The 25,022-nt window shown below is 42.6% G+C and overlaps 1 protein-coding gene across 7 annotated transcripts in view; it reads left to right on the plus strand.

Annotated features, from left to right (window-relative positions):
- The window catches only part of STK32B (serine/threonine kinase 32B), a 288,545-nt gene that overhangs the window by 126,816 nt on the left and 136,707 nt on the right, over positions 1-25,022 (plus strand). For all 7 annotated transcript variants that reach the window (XM_014576105.3, XM_075930748.1, XM_014576106.3 and 4 more), the window contains one exon: positions 21,418-21,591. In XM_014576105.3, the coding sequence (XP_014431591.2) occupies positions 21,418-21,591 (174 nt within the window). The remainder of the gene's footprint in view (positions 1-21,417; positions 21,592-25,022) is intronic.

The raw sequence follows: 25,022 nt of genomic DNA on the forward strand, positions 1-25,022 counted from the left end.
CCCTTATATTGCTGATAAAAGGCTATAAATAATTGACTGGAAAAATACTCATATTCCTAAGGAATAAGAGAAGAGCACATCTTTTGATATTGTTACAGCTGTGCAGGATATGTAGGGAACTCAGCACACAGTTCTGGTTTCAACAACTACTTAATCATTACACAAAATAGCATCCAGGAACAGGCAAAATTCTCCACCCCTGTCTAAAGCTTCGGGGACTATCTTAAAATAACTACACTGAAGCCCCAGGATACAACATCCCTCCTCCTCAAAGTTAAACAAAGTTCCATGATAGGAAAATCAACAACTCAATATAGTAACTGGAATTCTAACTAGAAGTGAAAGAAGACTGGTAAAGACACCATGGTCTCAGGCAATCCATGTGTGCTACATAAGGAACAAAGCTCCTCAGTAATAACAGATGAAGTAGCTACTCTGATCAGAATGACTTTTGTCCATTTAAAATGTACATCCACTGCAACAAGGAACATTAACCTAGAAAGGGACCAAAAGAGTTGATATGCTGTCTGATCCAAGGCTTTCCTGTCCTTTCCCAAGGTGATAAGTCTTCTGCCAGAGGCAACTTTCTTTATTTTCAGTATGTGGCACATCCCGGTACTGCTTGCTTTCTCTATCTGGGTTTGGCCACCAGCCATGACATCTGGTTAGAGTTTTCATTTGGGTCATCCCAGGGTGCATTCTGTTCAGTTTCTCTAGTATTAACTTTCTTGCCCAGGGAGAAGAACTCCATTTTTGAGACTTACATCCTATCTTTCACTGGAACTATATCTGAAGATACCATCAACATGGGCCATTCATGTTGTATGAAATAAGAAACCTGGGACAGAATAAGATCACAGTTAATCATCATCATGGAATCATAGACAATTAAAGATGGAGGAGACCTCAGAAAGTCATCTAGTCCTACCCCCTGCTCAAAGCAGGACAAACCCCAACTAAATCATTCCAGCCAGGGCTTTGTCAAGCCTCGCCTTAAAAAACCTCTAGGGATGAAGATTTCACCACCTCTGTAGGCAACTCATTCCAGTGCTTCATTATTTTGGGAGTTCTTGGCTCCTGGAGATCATGAATCAGTCCACAAGTCTTGCAACCCACAACACTAAAGAGGATAAACATCTGTTTTGTTTCATCCATGACACTATTAGTCATTAGGTAACAGCAGAAGCATTCTACATAGCATGTTTGTGTTTCCTTTTAAGGGTCAAATTCATACAATCCTATGTGGATACAAAATTGGTATTCACATCTCTATCTGCAAAGATGATCAGCAGATATCTGCATGCACATCTGCGGATGGAGATACCTGTGTATATCCATGGATTTGTAGGGATCGACAAATTCATCCATGCTGTCGTAGTGCACCATTCCTTGTGTGGTGGAAGAACACAAATTCTGCATTGCTGTGCTTTCTCGGGTATTCTCTTTGGCTTTTTCAGGGTGGCTAAGCCCATATTCAGCTCTCAGGAACACAGCCAATGCTGGGATGTAGCTCCACAGGAGCACCACAGACACTGGCAGCAATGTGTTCAGTGCTTCACACACATTAGTCAGTGAACCTCATTGCCAATATGTTACAGTGGTGTCATAGGTGGCTGGTGACCTGGCATCTGCGGAGGCTTGTCCCTGGTCCCTCTCCTTGTACCCGAGGCACCGCTCTTTCCCTTTTGCCCCCCCACCCCAGGAGCCCAGTGAGGTCCTAGCTCTGGGCAATATGGACACCATGTGAGGTGAGCAGCGCAGCCCTAGCACCAATTGCCCTGATTCCTGTGGGGAGACCGGCCAGCCAACCCCATCCTGCTTGGGCCAGCTCACTCTCCAGGGCAGAGCATTGGAAATAACAGGAGAGGATTCAACCTGGGGGAGCAGCATGGGTTGGGCCACTGTAGGCTGTTTGGAAAGATCTGATCTCAAAAGCTGCTTAGGCACCATGCAAAACTCCCCATCCTAGAGTTGATCTTTAAAGACTGCCCTAAATCTCCATGATACAAGATACATGTCTGCCCAAGTCCATTTCCTAAATGCTCCATTTGTCTGTTACATGCTCCTGGCTTAGGAAGCCAGAGCCTGTCTTGGAGCTGTGTCAACTTACATGGGGCTTTATTATTTCTTCCTATTTCCTAACCTCTGTCTTCATATCAGTCCTGAAATCCCACCTTTCTGAGAGGTGTACATATACAGTCTGTATCTTGGGGTAGCTATCAATTTAGGTGTAAAACTTCTGAGTTCTCCATTCCTTTAATTGCATTTTATGTGCTGGTGCCACCCAGCACATAGTGGGGCTTTGATCATTGGCTCTGTACATGTGATTGATTATTACTGCTATAGTGCCAAGTACATCTAAAGCAGAGGTGGGGAACCTTTTACCTAACAGGGACCATTGACACACCAAAAAAAAAAAAAAAAAAAAAATCAGTCATGGCCCTGTACTGCCTCTCCTGGCAGCAGCTGCAGCTGGCATGTCCATGTGGTCCCTGGTGGAGGCAAGCAGGTGGCTCTGCACACTGCCCTCACCTCTCAGGCACCTACCCCACAACTCCCACTGGCCAGAGTTCCCAGCCAATAGGAGCTGGGGGGTAGAGTCTGCAAGCAGCAAACCGAGCTCCCTTGGTTGACATGAGCCAGCAGTGGTGCCCTAGCTCCAGCTCAGTAGGGGTGAGGAGAACCAAGGCTAAGGGCTTCTGGCCTGCGGTGTGGAGACTTGCTGCGTACCAGATTAAATTAAGTAGGAGGCCGGATCCAGCCTCTGGGATGGAGGTTCCCCACCCATGACCTACAATGATATAAATAAGCCATGTCGATAACATAAAATGTTTACGAAGAGTTTGAAGGATAGTTTTTAAAATATGACATATCTACCCACTACATCTCTATTAAGAGTTGTCTGTCTTGTAATGTTGAGTGTTCAACTGTGAATATCAGTAAATTCCAGGCCTGCTTCAGTCAGTTTACTGTTTTTGAATACAGCAGCAGGTTTCAAATAAACAAAAGGCAGTATTTCTTCACACGATACACAGTCAACTTGCAGAACTCTTTGCCAGAGGATGTTATGAAAGCAAGACTGTAACAGAGTTCAAAAAAAACCTAAATAAATTCATGGAGGATAGATCCATCAATAGCTATTAGCCAGGACTGAAAGGGATGCAGTCCCTACCCTCTGTTTGCCAGAAACTGGGAGTGGAAAACAGGGGGATGGATCATCTAAAGACTACGTGTTCTGTTAATTCCCTCGGAAGACCTGGGCACTGCCTGAAGACGGGATACTGAGCTAGACAGACCTTTGGCCATTCTTATATTTTATGTAGTTATTGTATACAGCTACAGAGCACCTTTCCTAAGAATTTTTACATAGATCATAGGAACTGATGTTTTATTTTATTTTCCCACCAAAATGAGAATGGAAAAAATAGTTGGAAAAGCACTTAAAAAAAAGTAAGCTGATGGAGATTGAAAGTGACACAGGTTTGTGAGCATAAGACTGACTGAATTTGCCATAACTCTCCATAGTCTCCAGTGTGAAAGCCGCACAATTCCAATGAGCTTTTTAGTAATTGCATCTGAGGCTGATAAAAGCTTGTACAGAGAAAGAGAATGAGGTTCTTAGCCTTTTTTTTCTGCATTCATTTGCAAGTTTTACTATATTATTGGCCTGCTAATATATGTGAGAAAATTGCAGGCTTTTCATCCACATATCTATGCCATTAAGTCTGCAAGTATATGGGTCTATCTAGGGAAGCTGAGCTAGGAGAGTAAATAATTAGAGGACTCTCAGAAAACAAATTATCAGAGAGCACATTTGTGATGGATCACTTGAAGTGTGTGTACATTGTCTTCAGACACAGCAGAAAACATTATTGAAGCATAATAACCATGGTATTTATGTTGGACAATGGTATCTAAATTCCTGGTTTTGCCTGTAACTTTCATTTATTTACCTGCAATTTTCTAGGCCTGAAGACAAGATAGTTTTGGAATATTTGCTCAAATGTCACCTATTCTCATATACATTTTTGTGTTGTTTACTTTCAGAGTAAAATGCCTGCAGTTTTAATTTTGCCATGCATTCTCTCAAGTCCTGTACCCACACTCATGCAGCAGAACTTACGGCCCATTCTATGACCAGCAAGGCCCCATGTCGGTCCACATGAGACATGAAGCTCTAGAATCACAATCTAAGCAGCAACTTGCATTGATTCCTTTTTTTCATACAGGTATAAGCCCTGTACCTGAAGCCTGTGAGAGAGGGGAAGTAACTGAGTGAGCTCTCTGCTGGAGAAGAAGTGTGACTAAGTGAGGCAGTACCACATTTCAATATCAACGGTGCACTCCTCAGTACCTCATTTACATATCAGCTTGTGTTCTTTGCAGCCATCTACAAGAGAATAAGGGTGGGGGGATTAACTGAGCACAGCAGTGCCTCACCTATAGATTTACTGTGGATAGTTTGAGGACACTGGATTTTAATTTGCCCAGGTTTTGTACTTGGGGCCAATATTTTGTAGATAACCCTGCTGGGAACCAATTGAGCAAGGCTTGGACAATAAGGGGACTCTGGATCACCCTAATTAAGACCATTTGCTGTGGTTGGGGAAGAGGCCATGGAGAGAGCCAAAGAGGAAGAATGAGTATATAATTCTGTCTTCTTGAAGGGGACACCTCTCTGGGTGGTGGTGACTCTGTGTAGAATCCCTAATACTAGTGATCCCTTTCTAAAAGAGCTGAACAAAGAATTGCAGCTGCATCCTATGAGCAGACCAGCTGATCTGGTTCCCTGCTGAGGTCTGCAAATGAAGCAGCACATGGGGGCTTTCTGACCAAGTAAGTGTGAGTGGTGAACTGGAAAGGTGACTATGCTGCATCAGTCGCTCCTTGCTCCTTACAAGGATGTGCATAGACTGAGACTATGACCTTGGGTTACAAGGGCAACTCTATAGCCCGGCCTGCCCTCTTTCTGAATTGTAAGTAAATCTGGAATGTGTAGCCATGCTAAGACATTGAAGAGCGCTGCATGAGATGGATGTGGGGCATTTGAGTCTGGGAGTTCAGTAGCAATTGCTCCTGAAAATATTTTCTGCAGACCCCAAATGGATGAGGGGAAGAGGTACTAGGACAGCCAAGGCTAGGTAGTGTCCAGGCGGCGTGGCACCACACTGTAAGGGCCAGAGCCACTTTGTAGGTGTATACACTCCCTGTGGTTATTGCTGGCCTGCACTAGTTCCCTGCAAGTTTGGAATCAGGCTCTGAGCCTGTTCCTTTGGGGACAGCCTCCAGTGGACAGGAACACTGAATGGGCTCCGACCTGAGAGTTCCTCTCTCTGAACCCAGCCTCTTTTGCTCTTTCACGGGACAGGATAATCTGGTCCTCACTTCCCAAACTATTAATTTTCTGAAAAGCATAATCATCTAGTGGTTAGGAAATAGGCCTGGGATAAGCAGCTATAGAGTACCGATCCCAGATCTGCCTCAGCTTGCTCTGTTTCTTTGGGAAAACCACTTAAGCTTCTTGTGTCTGTGTCAGTTCTATAACATGGAATAATAATACTGTAGATTACCTTTTTCATATGGTCTAATTAGCTCTTATCCATCCAGCACTTCATCGAGTGTAAATTGCTACATAAGGCCTACAATTATTATTGGCTTTTTAGTAATTCTGTCTGCTTTTAGTCCATTTGTTTTGATGCTATTACCTTAGCCTTGCGTATGGATAAAACATATTCAATAAAGAAATGACATTAAGAGAATGTCAAGATTTTAGAGCAAGGCAGTCATGTCATGAATGGCAACGTTAAGGCTGGAGATACAGTATTATTTATCTCCTTTCTCATGCAAATTATGATACAGGGTTTTTAGTTACATGATCATATAGCTCGTCCAAATAATGCAACAGAAGACCAGACAGTTTATCTATAAACAAACAAATACATGGGTAGCATCTTGAAATTTTAACAATTCTTGTCTATGTATATTATTTGAGTTTCATGATGATAGATATAAGGGGCTTAAATTTGTCTTAACAAAGAGACAGTGAAGGGGGGACTTGATCACAAAGTATAAGTAGCCATATAGGGAAACAATATTTAGTAATAGGCTCTTCAATCTAGCAGAGAAAGGTGTAACATGATGCACAGGCAAGGAATAGGAACTAGACAAATTTAGACTCGAAATAAGGTGCACACTCTTAGAAACTGTACCAGTCACATTTTTTCCATATTATAAAATACTTGGTTTCTGTTATTTCTCTGCAGCTCATCATCTGAAGAAGTGGGTTTTGCCCACAAAGCTCATGATACTTTATATATATATTTGTTAGTCTCTAAGGTGCCACAGGACTACTCATTGTTTTTAAAGTTACAAACTAACATGACTACCTCTCTGTGACAAAACAAAAAGATGGTCTCTGTCCCGACCATCTTATAATCTCAGTGGTAGCACTGACCGATTGTATATTTGTATTATTTGAGTATGTGATGATACAATTAAAAACTTATTTGTAATACATAGAAAGGGGCAGAGCTAAGGTTTGTTATGCATCACAATTTTTTCTATTTCCTGATTTTTATGCACTTAACTAAAGAACTTTACTCATCTCTTAATTTAGTTTATTTTAGGATTCCCTTCCCACACCTGCTCCCCCCTCCTCACCCTGTGCTTCCCTGGCTTGTCTCCTGTAAACCTTAAGAGCACACTAGAAGATGAGGCAAAGAGAGCTTTTCTCTACCCTTGCACATGCATAGTGTAAGGGTTAGTGTGTGTCTGAATTATCCTCATGCATAGAAAGTATGCCTTCATTTACTGCATACTTTATGATCTTAGCAAGACATGTCAATGCAATGCATGAACCGTCACATTTTTAATCATTTATAATTCCATCAACTCAAAACCAATGTTTTCCAGGACAGTCACTGGATTTTTTCTTTGGTGGGGCAGGAACTTGGGCTTTATTTTGATCTGCTAACATAGGTTAAAACTGCCATAGCCTTCTTCTCTTTAGGGTGGTAACATGAATCAGTTTAACATGGGTTAAAAATATTCCTTTTTCATAAGGTAGACACAGTTGCAAGGTTCCATGAGTACACATTAGTTTGTGCGTCCTCTCCTAGAAAGGCTCTCCATGGCACTGTTGTCTTAGCGATGCTGTGCATTGAAGTAGCACTGCCAGAGGAACTGAAACAGGAACATATGGGAAGATTTTAAAGCATGTAGATTGAGGGTTGGAAAACATGACCTATGTGGGAAGATCAAAACAAATTGGGTTTGTTTAGTTGAGAAGAGAAGACTGAGAGGGAATATGACAATTTTCAAATACATAAAAGTTTATTTTAAGGAGGAGGTAGAAATATTGCCGTAACTTCCTGAGGATAGGACAAAAAGCAATGAGCTTAAATTGCAACAAGGGAGATTTAGGTTGGACATTAGGAAAAACTTCTAGTCAGGGTGATTAAGCACTGGAATAAATCGCCTAGGGAGGCTGTGGAATCTCCATAATTGGAGATTTTTAAAAGCAGCTTAGACAGACTCCTGTGAGGAATGGTATAGATCAGTGGTTTTCAATTAAGGGTACCTGTACCCCTGGAGGTACTTAGAGGTCTTCTGGGGTTAATCAGCTCATCTAGATCAGTGTTTCTTGACCTGGGACTTGCAGCCTCATGGTTGATTATAGGTTATAGGGAGGTTGCAAATAGAGTATTTGCATTAAGAGGTGTCAAGCAGGGCAATTGCCTAGGGCCCCATTCCATAAGCCTTGTCAATGAAACTAACTTACATACTTCAGATAGGGTTCCGAAGTGAAAAACAGGCTCAGTGTGACATGTACATACCTTACTTTGATTCCAGTGTATTTATTCTGTAATTATATGGTAAAAATGAGAAAGAAAGGAATATTTGTAATGTTTTTATCTGATTTTTTGTAAGACAGTTTTTAAGGAAGGTGGAACTGGGGTGCTCAAAACCAACCAGACTTCTGAAAGAGGGTTATGGTTGCCTGGAAAAGTTGAGTGCAACAGGTCTAGTTAGTTCTGCTGTAAGTGCAGGGGACTAGCCTAGGTGGCCTTTCAAGGTCCTTTCCACTCCGAAGTTTCTATGATAGACATTGGGTTGGTTCTCATTAGGACAGCCATGTGAACTAATAAATTCAATTGCAAATGAAGGGCCAGATTCACCAGTACAGTTTGCTGCTTTACAATATACCAGCAATGCAAATAACTGCAATCCCAGTTTAACTGGCTGATGTACTTTGGCTGATTTGTCTTGCTCTAGGGCAGGGATGAAGAACCTATAGCCTGCGGGCTCTGCCTGGCACAGAGAAGAAAGCAGCTCTGGGAACAGCAGCACAGGAATGCTTTCTCCCTGCACTTGCTTGCAGGCTTTACCCTGTAGCTCCCATTGGCTAGAAATTGTGGTCAATGGGAGCAGTGGGGGGAGGGTGGGGGGAGCAGTGCTTGCAAGCACAGGGCCACACAGAGCCACCTGTGCCTCCCGGGAGCTGCACCAGGTAGGTGCCCCAATCCCCTACTCTCTCTTACCCAGACCCTGAACCCCCAACCCCACCCTGATCCTACACCCTATCTCCCACCCAGACCCTGAACTCTGAGTCTGCTCCTGCATTCTACCTCTCTCCCATAAGAGCATAAGAATGGCCGTACTGGGTCAGACCAAAGGTCCATATAGCCCAGTATCCTGTCTGCCGACAATAGCCAATACCCAATGCCCCAAAGGGACGGATTACAACAGGTAATCCTCATGTGATCCCTCCCCTGTCACCTACTTCCAGAGAAACAGAGGCTAGGGACACCATTCCTACCCATCCTGGCTAATAGCCATTGATGGACCTAATCTCCATGAATATATCTAACTCTCTTTTGAACCCTGTTAAAGTTCTAGCCTTCACCACATCCTCTGACAAGGAGTTCCACAGGTTGCCTGTGTGCTGAGTGAAGAAATACTTCCTTTTGTTTGTTTTAAACCTGCTGCCTATTAATTTAATTTGCTGACTCTTAGGGTATGTCTACAATACAGCACTAATTCGAACTAACTTAATTCGAATTAGTTAATTCGAACTAAGCTAATTCGAACTAGTGCATCTAGATCTAAAAACTAGTTCGAATTAGCATTTTGCTAATTCGTACTTGCATGTCCACATTGAGTGGACCCTGAACCGAGATTAAGGATGGCCGGAAGCAGTGCCGGCAGGGCATCAGATTAGGATTTAGAGCATGGAGCTGCTGTCTCAGGGTAGCCGAGGGCTGTGCTTAAAAGGACCCGACCCCCACCCCGGACAGACAGTTCTCAGGGGTTCCCCGCTCGCTTGTCTAACTCGATGAGGGACAGCAAAGCAGTCCTGGCTTGGAGTACCCTGAATGCCTACACTCGGCACATCACAGCACTCGGCCATCAGCCCGGCTGCACTTACCACAGGCTGCCATCTGGGGGGGGGGAGTCAATCGGGGGGCTTCAGGAGAGCTTCCACCCGAGGAGCCACCCCAGTCCTCCCCATCAGGGGCTCGTACCCCATTCCTCCCTCACCTCCTTCCACTTACCCCTCCCTAGCCCCCCTTCCTGATGTACAAAATAAAGGACACGTGTGTTCAAAAATAGAACCTCTCTTTATTGAACAAAACTCGGGGAGACTGGGAAAAGGAGGTGGGAGAGGGGAAGAGAGAGGGTGGGAGAGGGAGGGCAACAAAAATGATCAGGGGTTTGGAACAGGTCCCATATGAAGAGAGGCTAAAGAGACTGGGACTTTTCAGCTTACAAAAGAGGAGACTGAGGGGGGATATGATAGAGGTCTATAAAAGCATGAGTGGTGTAGAGAGGGTGCATAAAGAAAAGTTCTTCATTAGTTCCCATAATAGAAGGACTAGAGGACACCAAATGAAATGAATGGGTAGCAGGCTTCAAACTAATAACAGAAAGTTCTTCTTCACAAAGCAAATAGTCAACCTGTGGAACTCCTTGCTGCAGGAGGCTGTGAAGGCTAGAACTAGAACAGAGTTTAAAGAGAAGTTAGATAAATTCATGGAGGTTGGGAGTGCTATTAGCCAGGGGGTAGAAATGGTGTCCCTGGCCTCTGTTTGTGGAAGGCTGGAGAGGGATGGCACAAGACAAATGGCTTGGTCATTGTCTTTGGTCCATCCCCTCCAGGGTACCTAGTGTTGGCCGCTGTCGGCAGATAGGCTACTGGGCTAGATGGACCTTTGGTCTGACATAGTACAGCCATTCTTATGTTCTTATGTTCTAAGCTCAGGGCTCAGGGTCGGGGGGTCTCACTGGAGCACACTGATTTTCATGCAAACCTGCTCCTGGGTGGCCAGGCTGGCAGCTATCCTGCCCTAGACAGTCACTTTCCTGTGCCTGGTGCGGACGTCATGGATGAGGTCCACTATCTCCGCACTTGACCAGGCGGGCGCCCGCCTCTTGCAGCCCCGGGCAGGCTCGTGGGAGCCGTCAGCCTGGTCCCGGGAAGAGGTGGAGGGCTGGGTGGCAGCGGGTGGCTGGCTCGTGCCGTGCCAGGTGCAGGGTCTGCTGGCTGGGTGCTGGCAGGCTTGCACCTGGCACGGGCACCGTACCCAGACCGTGCCCCTTTAAGGGCTCCAGGGCCGGGAGGGGGGCAGAAGAGTTTCCCTGGTGTTGGCCAGAGTGGCCACCAGGGCAAGCTGGGAAGGGCTAGCCTCCCACTAGTTCGAATTAAGTGGCTACACAGCCCTTAATTCGAACTAGTTAATTCGAACTAGGCGTTAGTCCTCGTGGAATGAGGTTTACCTAGTTTGAATTAAGCGCTCCGCTAGTTCGAATTAAGTTCGAACTAGCGGTTCGCGTGTGTAGCGCTTATCAAAGTTAATTCGAACTAACGGCTGTTAGTTCGAATTAACTTTGTAGTGTAGACATACCCCTAGTTCTTTTATTGTGGGAATAAGTAAATAACTTTTCCTTAATCACTTTTTCCATACCAGTCCTGATTTTATAGACCTCTATCATATACCCCCTTAGTCTCCTCTTTTCTAAACTGAAAAGTCAAAATTGTTTAATCTCTCCTCATATGGGACCCATTCCAAACCCCTAATCATTTCTGTTGCCCTTTTCTGAACCATCCATTCCCATTCACAGCCTACTCCTGCACTCTACCTCTCATCAAGACCTGACAGCCCTCTCTTACATACTGCACCCCTCGTTTTTGCACCTACCTCAGAGCCTACGGCCTCACACACAAAATTTATTAGCCCCAGGCCCCCAAATGTGTTAATTGAGCCCTGAGCCTCGGTGCAACTTCCTCCCGCTCCCCAGTGGGGCTGGGGCTGGAGCTTGAGGGGAGTGAAGGGAGTGTCTCTCTTTTTTCTGCTTTTCAGTTGTAGTGAGAAGGGTTGTGTGTTTTTGCTTCTTACTTGTGTGTACCTTCCAACTGATTTTACTATGGGTCAGTGGCTCCCCTACCCAAAAAAGATTTCCCACTCCTGCCCTAGGGTACCAGTAAATCTCCCCTTAGCAACTATAATTTTTTTTAAAAGTTGCTCCTAAATATATCGCTGCCCTTCAGTGAGGGAAAGCTATGAACAAATTGGATTTATTTTTAAGATCTAGTTTAATTTCCTTGGGGACTACAAACAGTAATATGCCTTAATCATAATCATATATTTTGTATGTTGTCACTGCAGGGCAGAATTAACATTGTTTGGATGTCAGAATTGTGTGCATTTCTTACCTTAAAATATTTGGATTTCTTTTGAGTACAGCCTTAACTGAGTCACCTGGGTTTATAATGCTTGGTTTGGGGGAAAGTACAGCATCCCTGAAATGGCTTTTATCCTTCAGTTATTAATACATTTTCTCAACATTAACTCCATCTTAATGGAGTTTCCAACCTTTCCCAGGAAATATATAAAGAGAAACCAGGAGTCTGAGTGTTGGATTCCTCAGCAGGTAGGACTTAAACTATAAAACCTTTGGGGGCTAACATAAAGAATGTGGAATATAAATGAGTCAAAATAACTTTAAACTCTTTATCTTAACATGCAATAATGTGTATTAAAATCTGAAATCAGATATTTAGTCAGTTAGAAAATATTTAGTTTGGTTTCTGTGATTTTGCTCAACATCTGATTTATCTTCTAGTCTGAAAAATAACAAAACATTAAACCAATTCCCTGTCGCTAATGATTTGTTTAGTTTAGTTTCTATGAATTTTCTCAACACATGATTTATCATCCAATCTCAAAATAGCCAAAATATGAAACCAATTCACTGTTGCTGAAGGCATTATAGCTTATTTTAATTCAGAGAAAGCTGATTATAATATATTAAAACTTTTTTCAAGCAAAAGAAAGCAGAACATAGTTCTGTAATTAGAATTATTTTTCTAAAACAGCTTTATGCTATCATTTCCCTTTTTGTGTATGAGTTTTGAATCCAGACAAAGCAATCAGCTACAAGCAATTTATACTTTCATTTCTGTGCAGATTAAAATGAGGTTTTTACAATCCCTCTGTAATGCAGCAGTCAGTATTAGTCACAAGCCTGTAATTCAGACAGTAAGGTATTCCCCATGTACCTGGTAAACATAAAAGTCAAAAACAGCCTCTGATTTACTTCAGAATCAATCAGCCTTTTTGAGTATGTCATTTGCCATTGAGCAGATAAGAAGCTTACCAAAGTAAAATTACAGTGCTAACTCAAAAAAGCTAATCTCCACTTGGATAATTTGCCAAATGCCCTTCCCCCTTCTCCCAAACCTGCATAACTATTATCAAAGATTTGCTTTACAGGTGACTGGTATTTCATTTCCTGTCAACTCCAATTCTTGCAACAATAAATCAAAACCATTAGTATCATGAAATGTCAAATGGAAAGGAGTTAAAAGGGAATACTTCATTTGTTTTTAAAGGGATATTTGGTTTGTAAAAGGGAAAGTGTCAGAGGAAGAAAGAAAATCAATCAGAATTTAGGAGTTGTTACATAGAGTTCTACTCAAAACTTTGGCAGACAGGTGGGTCTTTATAATATTCCAGCTACTCGGTGCAGTCTCAGGAATACCTACTCCTTGTTCGTTAACATAAAGATAGGTAACATAAGTAGTTGCTGATTTGGAGTGGTATGGATCACCAGGGCAAGGTAGGTGTACCTATCTCCTCCTGAATGTGATAGATACACATATCTCGTGCATGCTGACCTTATACATCCCACTCTAAGAAGTCTCAGTCAGAGCTGTTGTACTGCACAAAGTCAGAGCAACTGTTACCAGAAACCCCATCTCTCAGACCCTGAGAAAGGTGCCAGATATTCAGATGTCTGTCAAGAAGAGTGACTGTGCAGGAAAAATATCAATAGATGACTGGGATGAGGAGAGTCTAGCTTAGTAGCTGGTGTGGGTATCAGACTAGTGGTCAGAATGGATCAGAGTCAGTAGTCAGAAGTTGTACCCAAGGTCAAACTGGAGGTCAGGAACTGGAACAATCAGGGCAGCTGACAAGAATGGGAGCAAGGCAGGAGCAGGTGCAGCACGGTAACATAGGCATAGGCAAAATAGTGAGCAGGAGCACTGAGAAAACAGCAAGCCACTGGTGCGGCTGGCTGTTGCAACCAAGCAGGTGGCAAAGCCAGTTTGCCAGCCTGTTGCAGGCCATTTGGACTGATGAGATTAGCTCTGCCCCAGGTCCTGATTCTCAGGGCCATCCTTATCCATACTCAGAATACACAGTTGCGTAGGGCACCCCAAAATTTGGGGCACCACTGCGTCTTAATGTCCACCTACATGCCTCTTCCTAGCTCTGTTCGGTGGCTCTGCTTCCTCCAGAGAGGATCTCTCTCATTAACTTAAAAGTGAAAAAGCAGCCAGACTTATTAGCAGAACACTGAACCTGTGAAAGAGCCTTTCAAGTGGTAATGAAGCCATTTAACAAGCATCTGCCAACCCCAGACATATGCTGTCAGATTCAGATTTTACTGTTCCAGTCTACAGGATCTTGCTTTAAAATGTTTAATTAGTGTATTGCTTAAGATTATAAAGTCACATCTCTCAAAAATTGTCATCCCTCCTCTTCTTCCCACCCACCCTTGGGTATAGGGCCATCAGGTATAGGACCACCCGTATAATAGTATCGTGTAGTGCCTCATAAATCCTAAGGATGCGTCTGCTGATACTGACAGAACACCCTTTCCCTGAGAATGCAATCTAGGGTCTCATGGTCAGTTGTCTCAGTGTAAGTGTAACCCACACATCTACTGTGGTTTGCTGTCCCATGTAGTGGCATTTAGACAACTTACAGTGAGAGATAAGAGCAAGGGCACTCTACAGCCTAAGCTGAGCGCCAGATGGCTTTATGGCTCAAGATGTAGCGGCTTCTAAACTAAGCTCCAGAGGTCCTAGGTTCATTTTCTGCCCAGTGGTGGTTACATAAGCACAGTAAAAGGCATATTTTGTAGGTTCCTAGGGATATTGGTCAGGGCCAGACCCATTCTATTCAATTTGATGTTGAAGTTTTTCTTGAACCCAATGAACATCTAGAATCTGTTGAATCATCCATTCTGCCTGGTCCCCAAAACTTATAGCAGGCAGAGGGAGAATAGCTGGCAGAGGGAGAATAGAATAGAGTGGGGAAAGGATCATTGACTAATAATTTTGAAAGAAGGACGTGGAAGGCTGTGTGAATCTTGAGGGGTAGCTATAACATGAATGTAACAGGATTAATCTGTTTTGCATTCTGGAATTGCTCTAGATCAGGTGTGGCCAACCCAAGGCTCGCAAGCCACATGCGGCAATTCCCCCCCATCAGTGTGGCTTGTGAAGCCGCCCCCACCTCCCGGCTCCCCTGTGCTCACCGGGGCAGGAGTGACATCTGGATCCAAAATGGCAGATCCAAAATGGCAACCACGGACAGGAGACTGCTGAGGCCAAAAAGCCTTCTTAAAGGGCCAGTCTTTTTTTTTTTTTTTTTTTTTTTTGGCCCTGGCTCTTCAGGCTGGATCCATCCCTGCTCTAGATACTTATGGTCCAGATTCATGAAGTGGTCAGTTAACCACAAACTTCAGTGGACATCTATATCTTATCCCCTACACGAAGCCAGGTGTTGTCTGGCAGGGCTAGTTGGCATACTGTATGTAGGTTACCTTGCTATCTTTTAACTGCCTCTGGAGTTCTTGGCACAGATGCTGGATGTCAACCATGAGTTCAGTAAAAGCAGGCATCAGTGATTCAGAGGGGCTTGCTCGATGAGCAGAAAGATGGAAACCATAGTTAGCAAAGAAGGAAGTCTGTCTGGTGGAGGTGTGTGGGCATTGCTATAAGCAAACACAGCATGAGGGATCAGCCAAGCATCCTGATGGTAATTTAAGAAGCAACATAAATACTGTTCAAGGACCACACTGACTCGCTCTGCTTGTCCATTGGTGCTGTGGAAGGATAGGCTCTTGAGTTCAGGTCTTTGGTACTCAAATGTTGTAGAACTGGAATTCTCAGTGAAATACCACATTTGTCGGCAAGCCCTAGAGGTGAAGGATGGGCTCACAAATAGACCAAAGAAAGCACTCAATGTAGAACACAACATGCCATCTTGGTTCAGTGGTCAATTACTCCTGGAATGGTTTGTGTGTCCTTGTGAGGGTAGTAATTCTGTTATAAAAACATGAAAATGATGACCCAAGGCTGATTTGGAGTGGGTATGAGCTGGAGGAGATGCCACAGTCTTGAGCAGGGAGTCTTGGTCACTGTGACGTAGTGGGGGGTAACCTGCTAACTCTCTGGCTGCTGTCTGTAGCACCACTGAACAGACAAGCGATGAGTCACTATGCAAGGAGGGTATCCCAACTGGTTTGGCCAGCTGACCCCCATGGAGAGGAACAAAGGAAGGTGGAATGCTGCCCTGGCTGGGGGACAGGGCTGGGGGAGAGTGAGTTAGTGCCTGGCTGGAAAGCAGGGAAGAAGGAACTGGGGAGGGGGCTGGGATCCCCCCATCTCAAAGGGGGCACTGAGGCCTCTTAGGCCCAGTTCCTGTAACCAGATTACATCTGTGCTATGCTGTATCCTGGAGGAGCAATAAACCACCCTCAATTCTACTGGCTGGTGGAGTCTGTTTGTGCCATTTCGGGGTGCAGGAGACGGGGGACCCCCAACGTGCCGTCACAGAAGCAAAGCTCAGAGGAATCTACATGGGATGCAACAGAATTTTGTAGAAATCAAGTCTTGGGTCTTGGAATGGCCAAAGTAGCTTGCTGGGGAATAGTCATGTTAGACTTGAATGAAGTGGTCCTTTCAGGCACATAGATGCATTCCTCATAGTATAGGATCCTGTCCTGGAAGGTGAAGAATGTAGAAGTCTGGTCTTGGCGATGGTGTAAGGCTTGTCAGGTTTAAGGCATTATATGAGAGAGACAACTGTGTAATTGAAAGCGGATAGAGAATAATACACCAGAGGCTGTGTTGCCAGAAATTAAGTTTCAGGGCTTAAGAACTGTAGACATGATCTCCTCACTCTTGTACTATTCACCCTTTCGGGTATGTCTAGACTGCACCCTCTGCCAGCAGAGGGATGCAGATTAGGCTGGGCGAAATGGCTAATGAAGCGGGGATTTAAAACGAGGCATACAGGATCTATTGGACAAGGCTTTCTTTAGCGAAAGATCAGCCTCTAGACTGCCACTTTTCTCCGACAAAGCTCCATGCCGAAAAAAAAGTGGCGACCATTTTTATGCTAATGAAGCATGGATATTTAAATCCCGCTTCATTAGCAATTTTGACGTGCCTAATCTGCATCCCTCTGCCAGCAGAAGGGTGCAGTCTAGACATACCCTTCATGACAATACATTTTCCTTCCTGTTCCTAGTCCCTGGCCAGCAGGTGACCACAAACTGAAATTATGACTGCTACTGGTCAAGTACCTGAACATTTTTAGGTATTGCAAGTTTTTATGTTGTGTTACAACTTGGAATGGGAACCCAGTACCCACCACAAGATGGAACCATGCTTCAAAGACTGCTTTGATGGCCGGCACTTCCATGTGCAGGATGTCATCATTAATCTTAGGAGTGAGTTTAACAAATAAAAGGTGTTCAAGTTAAGCTGATCATTGGGATCAGTGGGTTGGAAAAGTACTGCACAGAGCGCAACATTTGAAACATCTATTTCCATTGTAAACAATCTGGCAGGGTCTGGGTGGATCAAGATGGAAGTTCTGATGCATTTTTATTTCAAATGATCAAAGGTAGCCTGTGCTTCTGAGGACAATGAAAACCTGTAGCAAATCTGTGAGAGCACTAGCCAAAGCACAGAATCCTATGATAAATAGTTTATAAAAATTAGTGAAACCCAAGAAACACTGGATTTCGCAGACATCCTTTGGTGTCATGCAGTCCATTATGGCCTTCACCTTGAAGCTGTGCATTTCCATTTCTTGGGAAGAGATAATACAATACGTGCAAGAAATTCAAAGCTGTCCAGTTTCAAACTTGCATTTCTCCAGCTTGGCATACAGAAGATTCTGGTGTAATTTTTCAGTTATTAAGAGATGGTATCCTTGGTCAAAATCAGAATGTCATCAAGGTGCAAAATGACAAAGTGGTCCAACATATCTCATTTTATCACATGCTTTATGACTGACTTATTTATCAGACCAGTTCTTATACAGAACATAAGCTTTCCATGAGCTATAAAATGTGCTAGTAAGCAAAGCTGCAGGTGCAGACTTATCACACAGTACTTTTCTTTCCATTTCTTTATCTGCTAGCTACATAGTATTTACAAGGCCACTTGTGAATTCATGTTCTATCCATTGTTCATCTCTACTTCCGTGTTGTTTCATTGTTCATCGAAGGCCTATTCTGATGTGAACTGCAGAGAATACTGATCTGTTTCTAGGATCCTAGGATTCAGGGTAGCTGGCAGTGTTAGGGATTATTAAAGTTTAGGGTCCACCTCTGCAAAATAACGTGTCAGTCATGGGTGATGAGAGTAACAGACGGGTAGGCAGGCAGCGTGCACAGCCCCCTCCTCAACCTCAGGGCACCTGGCAGGCATGTGGTTTGCTGTCACTTTCCAACCATAGAGTGCCTGATGATGTACGGCCTCTTCCCAAGCCCTAGAGTGCCAAGTGAGTGGCACACAGGCCCCCCGATCTCAAAATGCAGGGTGGGGTGCTGGGCTTCAACAGCCACTCGAAGTCATGGCCAAGGGCTGATTGTGCTTGTTCCAGCCCCATCCAGAAGGCTTCTGAGAAGGGAAGGCAGCCTGCCAGGCTGGGGTAACTTGTGACAAGCAGAAGAGGGCCTTGAGGTTGAACATGGTTGGAACTGCATTGGGTTATTTGAAGAAGCATGGCCTTCCCCAGCCTGTGCTATGCACTGTCCATGGTTAAGCTCTCTATTTCCAGTCATGGCAGATGCAGAGAGACACAAGAATTGAAATGTTAACCAAACTTTTGACTCATGAAGGTAAGGTTTATAGATTTGGGATTTTATTTTATAAGGACTGGTTTGGGTCAGGTTGAGTTGAATGGATGGAGTGGCATTCACTGAGCCTGCTCAGAGAGCAAGATTACTCAGTATGAGAAAATGTAACAGAATCAGGCCTTAAATGAGTCTACATTTTGTATTTTTACAATACTTGCTGCTTCTTTTTTTCCCTACTTTCTTTACATCCCCTTCATTCCTTTTTGATACGTGCACGCTCCCATATCTACATTTCCTAATATACAGATTAAAGGTTTGATTGAGGCATAGTTAAGCAATGCCATTCATTTTATTCACAGAAAAACAGGCTATGGAAGCAGGCTTGTTCACAAAGGGTGACATCCTGCCTCCTTTTATGTCAATGGGATTTTTGCCATTGACTTGGATGGGGCCAAGATTTCACCTTTAGATTTGCATGGGCACAATTTTTCATCCACATTTCTTTCTTGGAAAATCAGTGGATGATGAGTTTAAAATCAAGGTCACAGTATTTCAGCAAATGATTTTTGGAAGCTAGTAACAGCAGAAGCAAAAATCCTACTCTCTAGCAACTAGGCTGTGTCTAGACTGGCAAGTTTTTCCGGAAAATCAGCCGCTTTTCCGGAAAAACTTGCCAGCTGTCTACACTGGCTGCTTGAATTTCTGGAAAAGCACTGACGATCTCATGTAAGATTGTCAGTGCTTTTCCGGAAATACTATGCTGCTCCCATTCGGGCAAAAGTCTTTTTCCGAAAGACTTTTGCGCAAAAGGGCCAGTGTAGACAGCACAGTACTGTTTTCCGCAAAAAAGTTCCGATCGCGAAAATGGCGAGCGGGGCTTTTTTGCGGAAAACCGCGTCTAGATTGGCCACGGACACTTTTCCGCAAAAAGTGCTTTTGCAGAAAAGCATCCTGCCAATCTAGACACGCTTTTCCAAAAATGCTTTTAACGGAAAACTTTTCCGTTAAAAGCATTTTTGGAAAATCATGCCAGTGTAGATGTAGCCCTAATGTTTAGGGAAGTGGCCATCAGACATTCTCTTTGTGGGTGGCAGAAGCCTCTCATAACCCATTCCACCAAGACATAGTTTTAGAGATCATGGGACATCTCTTGTCCCAAACCAAACAATGTATTGCATTTATACATTTAACCAGGGATTTTTAATTCTGCAACAATTTGTCTCGGAATAAATACATTTTTTAAAAAAGAATGACTTGTTCAAGCAGGTGCTTAAGGACAAAACAACAAGGAGGATCACCTTTATAGTTGCATCCACTTTAAGCTACAGCCAGTCAATGTTAAAACACAACAGGAAAAAGAAAAAATATTAGTTTTAATCATCACATCACCCAAGTCTTTAAACATCACTTCTGAGATTGTTTCAGGCACCGTAGTAGGCAGTATTCAGAATAAATCTGAACATAAACTAAGATCTTCATTTCTTTTGCTAAGGTGTGCTGTGTGTGTAGTGAAGGAGGTACTCATCCTGTGCCACCCCACTTTATTATTTTACTTCAAAGATTCAACTTATCAAGAAACAAATATAATGCAAATAAATACGTATTTTCCCCTGGCATTTGGGAGATGCACAGAACTGCAACGGCAGATTGATGCACCCACAGTTATGGGCTACTCAGAGCCATGCTTGAAAAGAATAGAAAGATTTTAAATTCTAATGAGCCATCTGTGACAACCCCTAAGCAGTACCTCATTCCACAAAGCATGTGTTTGGGAATAGAAGTGAGATTGTATAAAGCTGTTTGATTAAAATAACCTAATATATACAGTAGTGACCATGGGGAAACTGACACTTTATAACAAGGCTACTCAACTTTGGAAGCCCCGGGGCCACAATGATACTCACAGCACATGCAGAGGGCCACAAGTGAAGTGTGATTGCATATACATACAAATATAAATGCAAATATATGCAAATAGCTTCTTTCACACTGGCAGGCATGGATACAAAGATTACGGCAAGACTACACAACATGCATGCTCCATTTAAGTCTGTCCTGCTGATATTAATAAAAAGCAATATTTACCCGATTTCCATCCTTATGACAGCACTTTTAATGAGCAATGACAATGCAGGAATTTAACTACTAAAACACATATCAACAGAAGACCATTATATTGACTACTTTTTTGTTTTTGGCTCCCACCCGTGGTTTGAGCCCCACGTAAATCCAAATTCCTCCGGGGGCCGCAAACAAATGGCCTTGTGTTGACTAGCCCTGCTTTATAAAGTGTATATATGGAGAATATATATGGACAATATATGGACAAGAGGCAATGGGTCCAAACTGCAGCATAGAAGATTAGATTAGATTAAACAGGACAATGGAACAGACTCCCTAGAAGGCTGTGGAAACTTTTTTACTGGAGGTTTTCAAAAAGAGGCTGCATAGCCTTCTGTCTTGAATGGTTTAGACACAACAAATCCTGTATCTTGGCAGGAGGTGAGAGAAGATGATCTTTGCAGTCCTTTTTAACCCTCATCACCTATGACCACATTTATCTAAATACCAAGCATGTTTTTATAAGCCTTGTTTTATTCTTGCTACTTGACAGAGCAATTTATGGATTCGAAAGATACATAATTATTTTAAAATACATAAATCCCTAAAGATTTTCTAAATACTGTACAGCCCAGCAATAAATCAGTGTTAAAACTGATTTTCTACATTTCTCAGAATCAATATGACAGGTGATAGCCATGGGCTATCCCTTGTGAAACCAAAAGAGCTGCTGTTGTCAGAGTGAGGTTTGGGTGCCCAAGGAATGCAGGACTGAGCTAGTATTAGTAGCACAACAGAAAACAATCTATTGTATTTGAACATATAGTAATCCTACCATGGGCAGATCTACTAGATAATTGAAAGGTATGGCTGGTTTTTGTTTTTTTAAGATCTTACCTTGTCAAACACAGCTCATTGAATTAAATGGAATAACAGAGATTTTTCATTTTCATAATTTATTTTTTCCAGGTATTCTTTTCAAGATGAAGAAGACATGTTTATGGTGGTAGATCTGTTACTTGGAGGGGATCTGCGTTACCACTTACAACAGAATGTACATTTTAACGAAGGAACTGTTAAATTATATATTTGTGAACTGGCACTTTCATTGGACTATTTGCAGCGATACCATATCATTCACAGGTAAGTGAATAGTATTTATTCAATTAGTAAAGAAAGTGTAGAACATGCCACAAGTAAGGAATTTCTTTACTTAGTCACACCGGTGATTTATTTTACTACAATTTTCTTATACGTCTCCTTTGTTTAGTTGTTGGATTTGTGTAATTAAATTTTGCCTGTGGATACATATGCAGAGTGCCTGCTGCCTAAATGTAACCAGGAGATAAGTTTGGCCCTGGTGGAATTTTTTCCCCTAATCTCTTCCTTGTTGTTTCCACCTTCCACTTACTTTGTCATCCTTTGTTTATCCTCTTATCCAAGAGGTGTGACGCATGCTTGTTTAATATTAGACATAATACTCTGAAGGCCACATGCTTTAATTTTTCTTAATTCCCTTACAATTGTCTTGAACACACACATTTGTAAATCAACAGAATAAGTGTCAGAATGGAAAAAAAAGCAAAGAGCATCACAGTGACTGATGATGTGGAACTAGCTGTCAGGTTTCAGATGTCTAGAAATGTGCATGGAGGAAAATAAAAGAAATAGAAAGCAACAAAGTGCAAGAAATTAGAGGCTCTGTCTTCTTTCCCTCTCTGGGATACTTCCTATGCTGCAATGATCTTTGTCAGTTTGCAAGCTCTTCAACTATTTAAAGTAGTCACATTACTAGTGTTGATGATGCCTCTTTGTCAAGTATGCTGCACATCAAGTATCTCTCCATCTTTCCTGAATGAGTCTCAACCTAATTCGAGCATGGAGGTGAGTTCCCTTGTGATTGCACTATAGAAGAAAAGAATCATGGGCTGGATTATACTCTAACTTAAGCTGGTTTTACACAGTAATATAATTTCGTCAAATTCAGTAGGATTACTCTTCATTTACACCATTTTAAGTGGAAGAACCTGGCCTCACACATCACCAGAATTGTTTGATCTGAATTACAGAGGCCAAACTGATGCTGTTCATGCAATGGAGTTGACAATAATCAATATAAATAAACTACACAAACCTAAAAAATTAAACAAATTAATTCAGACCTGTCATACTATCTGCCCACTTATTCTCTTTTGTGCCGTTGTATGAGAAAGCTAGTTACAAGGCTATTCTGACTCAACACGGAGAAGGAGGAATCATATTCTGCCTATTCCAGCTGTAGGATACTTCTCTATCCTAAGCTCAGGCAGGAGTAAAAGGCCTGTTCTGTATTATGGCAACCATAAAAAGCAAAATTGAAATAAGCTTTGCAGTTATTGATTTTCTTGCAGGTTAAATTTGGATGAATGTTGCAGGAATTTTTTTAACTTTTGCATCTTCTGCATAACACAAATATTTGTTATAGATGTTTATACATTTTGCACACAATTTGCATTCACAGTGACTGTTTCTAAAGTACAATTCAGCACAAACTATTTCTATGATTTAAGGAATGCTTCTTGAACAAATTGCAGAGTATTTGTCTTTTCTGTGCAATTGAAGAGACAGTTGTACAGCTGAGTTATGCAAAACGTTAATGAGAAAACCTTAAGTCAAACACACTGCAACAGCTTTGGGGGGGGGTTGTTAAAAATCTGAAACTGGGAGGAAGTGCCACAGAAAAATTTGTGAGGTTTGTGAAACATCTTGAGCAAACAAGAATCCAGTTTCAAGCAACGGTGGGCCAATTCATGGTTTTGCATCAAAATTAATGCATTTCTATAGCTGTTGTGCAAAACTCAGAGAAAATGAGTGGTTATAATGGTGAGTTATTGCTGCTTCCCACTGTAAATGCTGCATCACTTCATCTTGAATTCTAAGGGCCTGATTCTCCGCACTTGCACTGAATTGACAATGGTGCAACTCCACTGACTTCAAAAGAATTGCTGCTGATTTGTCCCAGAATGAAAGATATAAAACACACCTCAGTCAGTTTGGGGCGTGACCATTGTCAGTTGAGATGTCTTTCCTTCATTCACCTTGTTCCAGTTCCTGTCCTAGGGGTTATGCTACTCTGAGCAAACTAGCAAAGTCCATGTTTTTAACCCATTGTAACTTCATGCTTACTGAACATCTTTGCTGCCGCTAATATTTTTACAGGCAGTTCCCGGGTTATGTACAAGATAGGGACTGTAGGTTTGTTCTTAAGTTGAATTTGTAAGTAAGTCGGAACTGGTACATATTGTAGGGGAAACTCTAGCCAAACATTTCTCCAGAGCTCAGTTTTATTCTCCCACACCTCACTTCCCTCAGTCCTTTATTCTCAAGCTGAGGTGTCTGCTGAGACAAGCCGCTCCGTGTCTCCCTGGTCTGCTGGGGAAGGGCGCTAGCTTCGCGTCTCCCTAGTCTGCTGGGGGGAAGCAGCTAGTGCGGGGTTGCCTCACCCCGTTTGTAAGTAGGGATCCGATGTAAGTCGGATCCATGTAACCCGGGGACTGCCTGTACTTCTCTTAAAATTCTCCAGAGTAAATTCTCCCTCTGCCCATTGGATAGAGGCATGTCCTTCTGCTTTCTACAGAGTGGGCAGAAGGATTTCAGGTCTGTTTTTGCAGCAACTTTCAATGCCCTAAATTTGTTGTCATTCCACATTGGAATAAATACAAAACATTTGTGTCTGGGATGTGGGAAGAAGAATCAGGATCAAGCTGCTGAATCAGGCAGAGCAGAGCAGAGGCTTGAAGCGGGATCTCACACTTCCCCTCCCCATTCCATCACTGCCAGGCAACAACACAAGAGAGTTTTGTTTTCTCTCACCTTCCTGACAAAACATCATCAACACAGAAATGTTTTGGCTCTGATGGAATTTTCTTTTTTCAGAGCTGTCCCTATGCCAGCATTACCTTCACTCCTTCTCAATAATCTGAAATCTGAAATTCAACTTTATTAATCAGATCCTCAGCTGGTAGAAATCAGTGTAGTTCCACCAGTATCAATGGCATTATGCCAATTTACATTGGCTGAGAATCTGAGCCAGCATTGTTAATGAGAAAATACATGCAGTCATCAAGAAAAGGCTGTGTTGTGAGCAGTTTGTCACTAATACAGGCTAACCCAAAATACAGCAATAATATTTCAATAGAATCTCCTCCACTCAATATTCACACTCTGCCTTAGAACTTTATAGTACATCTTTGCTTTTGAATGTTTATGTTAGTAGCTTAGAAAAAATTGCTGGTGATTCATTGAAAAAGCAAAATGATCATTTTGTCGGTGTTGCAAAGAAAGAACTGTGGTGTAAATCATCAGTCTAAGCAGGCAGATTTTAAAATGGCAAAATAATAAAGAATAAAAAATGGCTGAATATACAGTACTTGAATAAGGAACTTAAATCTTCCTCATATTTATAGTTGTGTGTGAAATGTGAACAAATTTCCTTTACCTCTACTATCTTGACGTATTCTGTTGTTGAAACTAACCTGGCTCAGTTCAGGGTTGACTGGTGAAGAGGCAGATGCTAGTTGCTTCCCTACCTGAGG

The sequence above is a fragment of the Pelodiscus sinensis genome, chromosome 5, assembly GCF_049634645.1.
Source record: "Pelodiscus sinensis isolate JC-2024 chromosome 5, ASM4963464v1, whole genome shotgun sequence".
Lineage (NCBI taxonomy): Eukaryota > Metazoa > Chordata > Testudines > Trionychidae > Pelodiscus > Pelodiscus sinensis.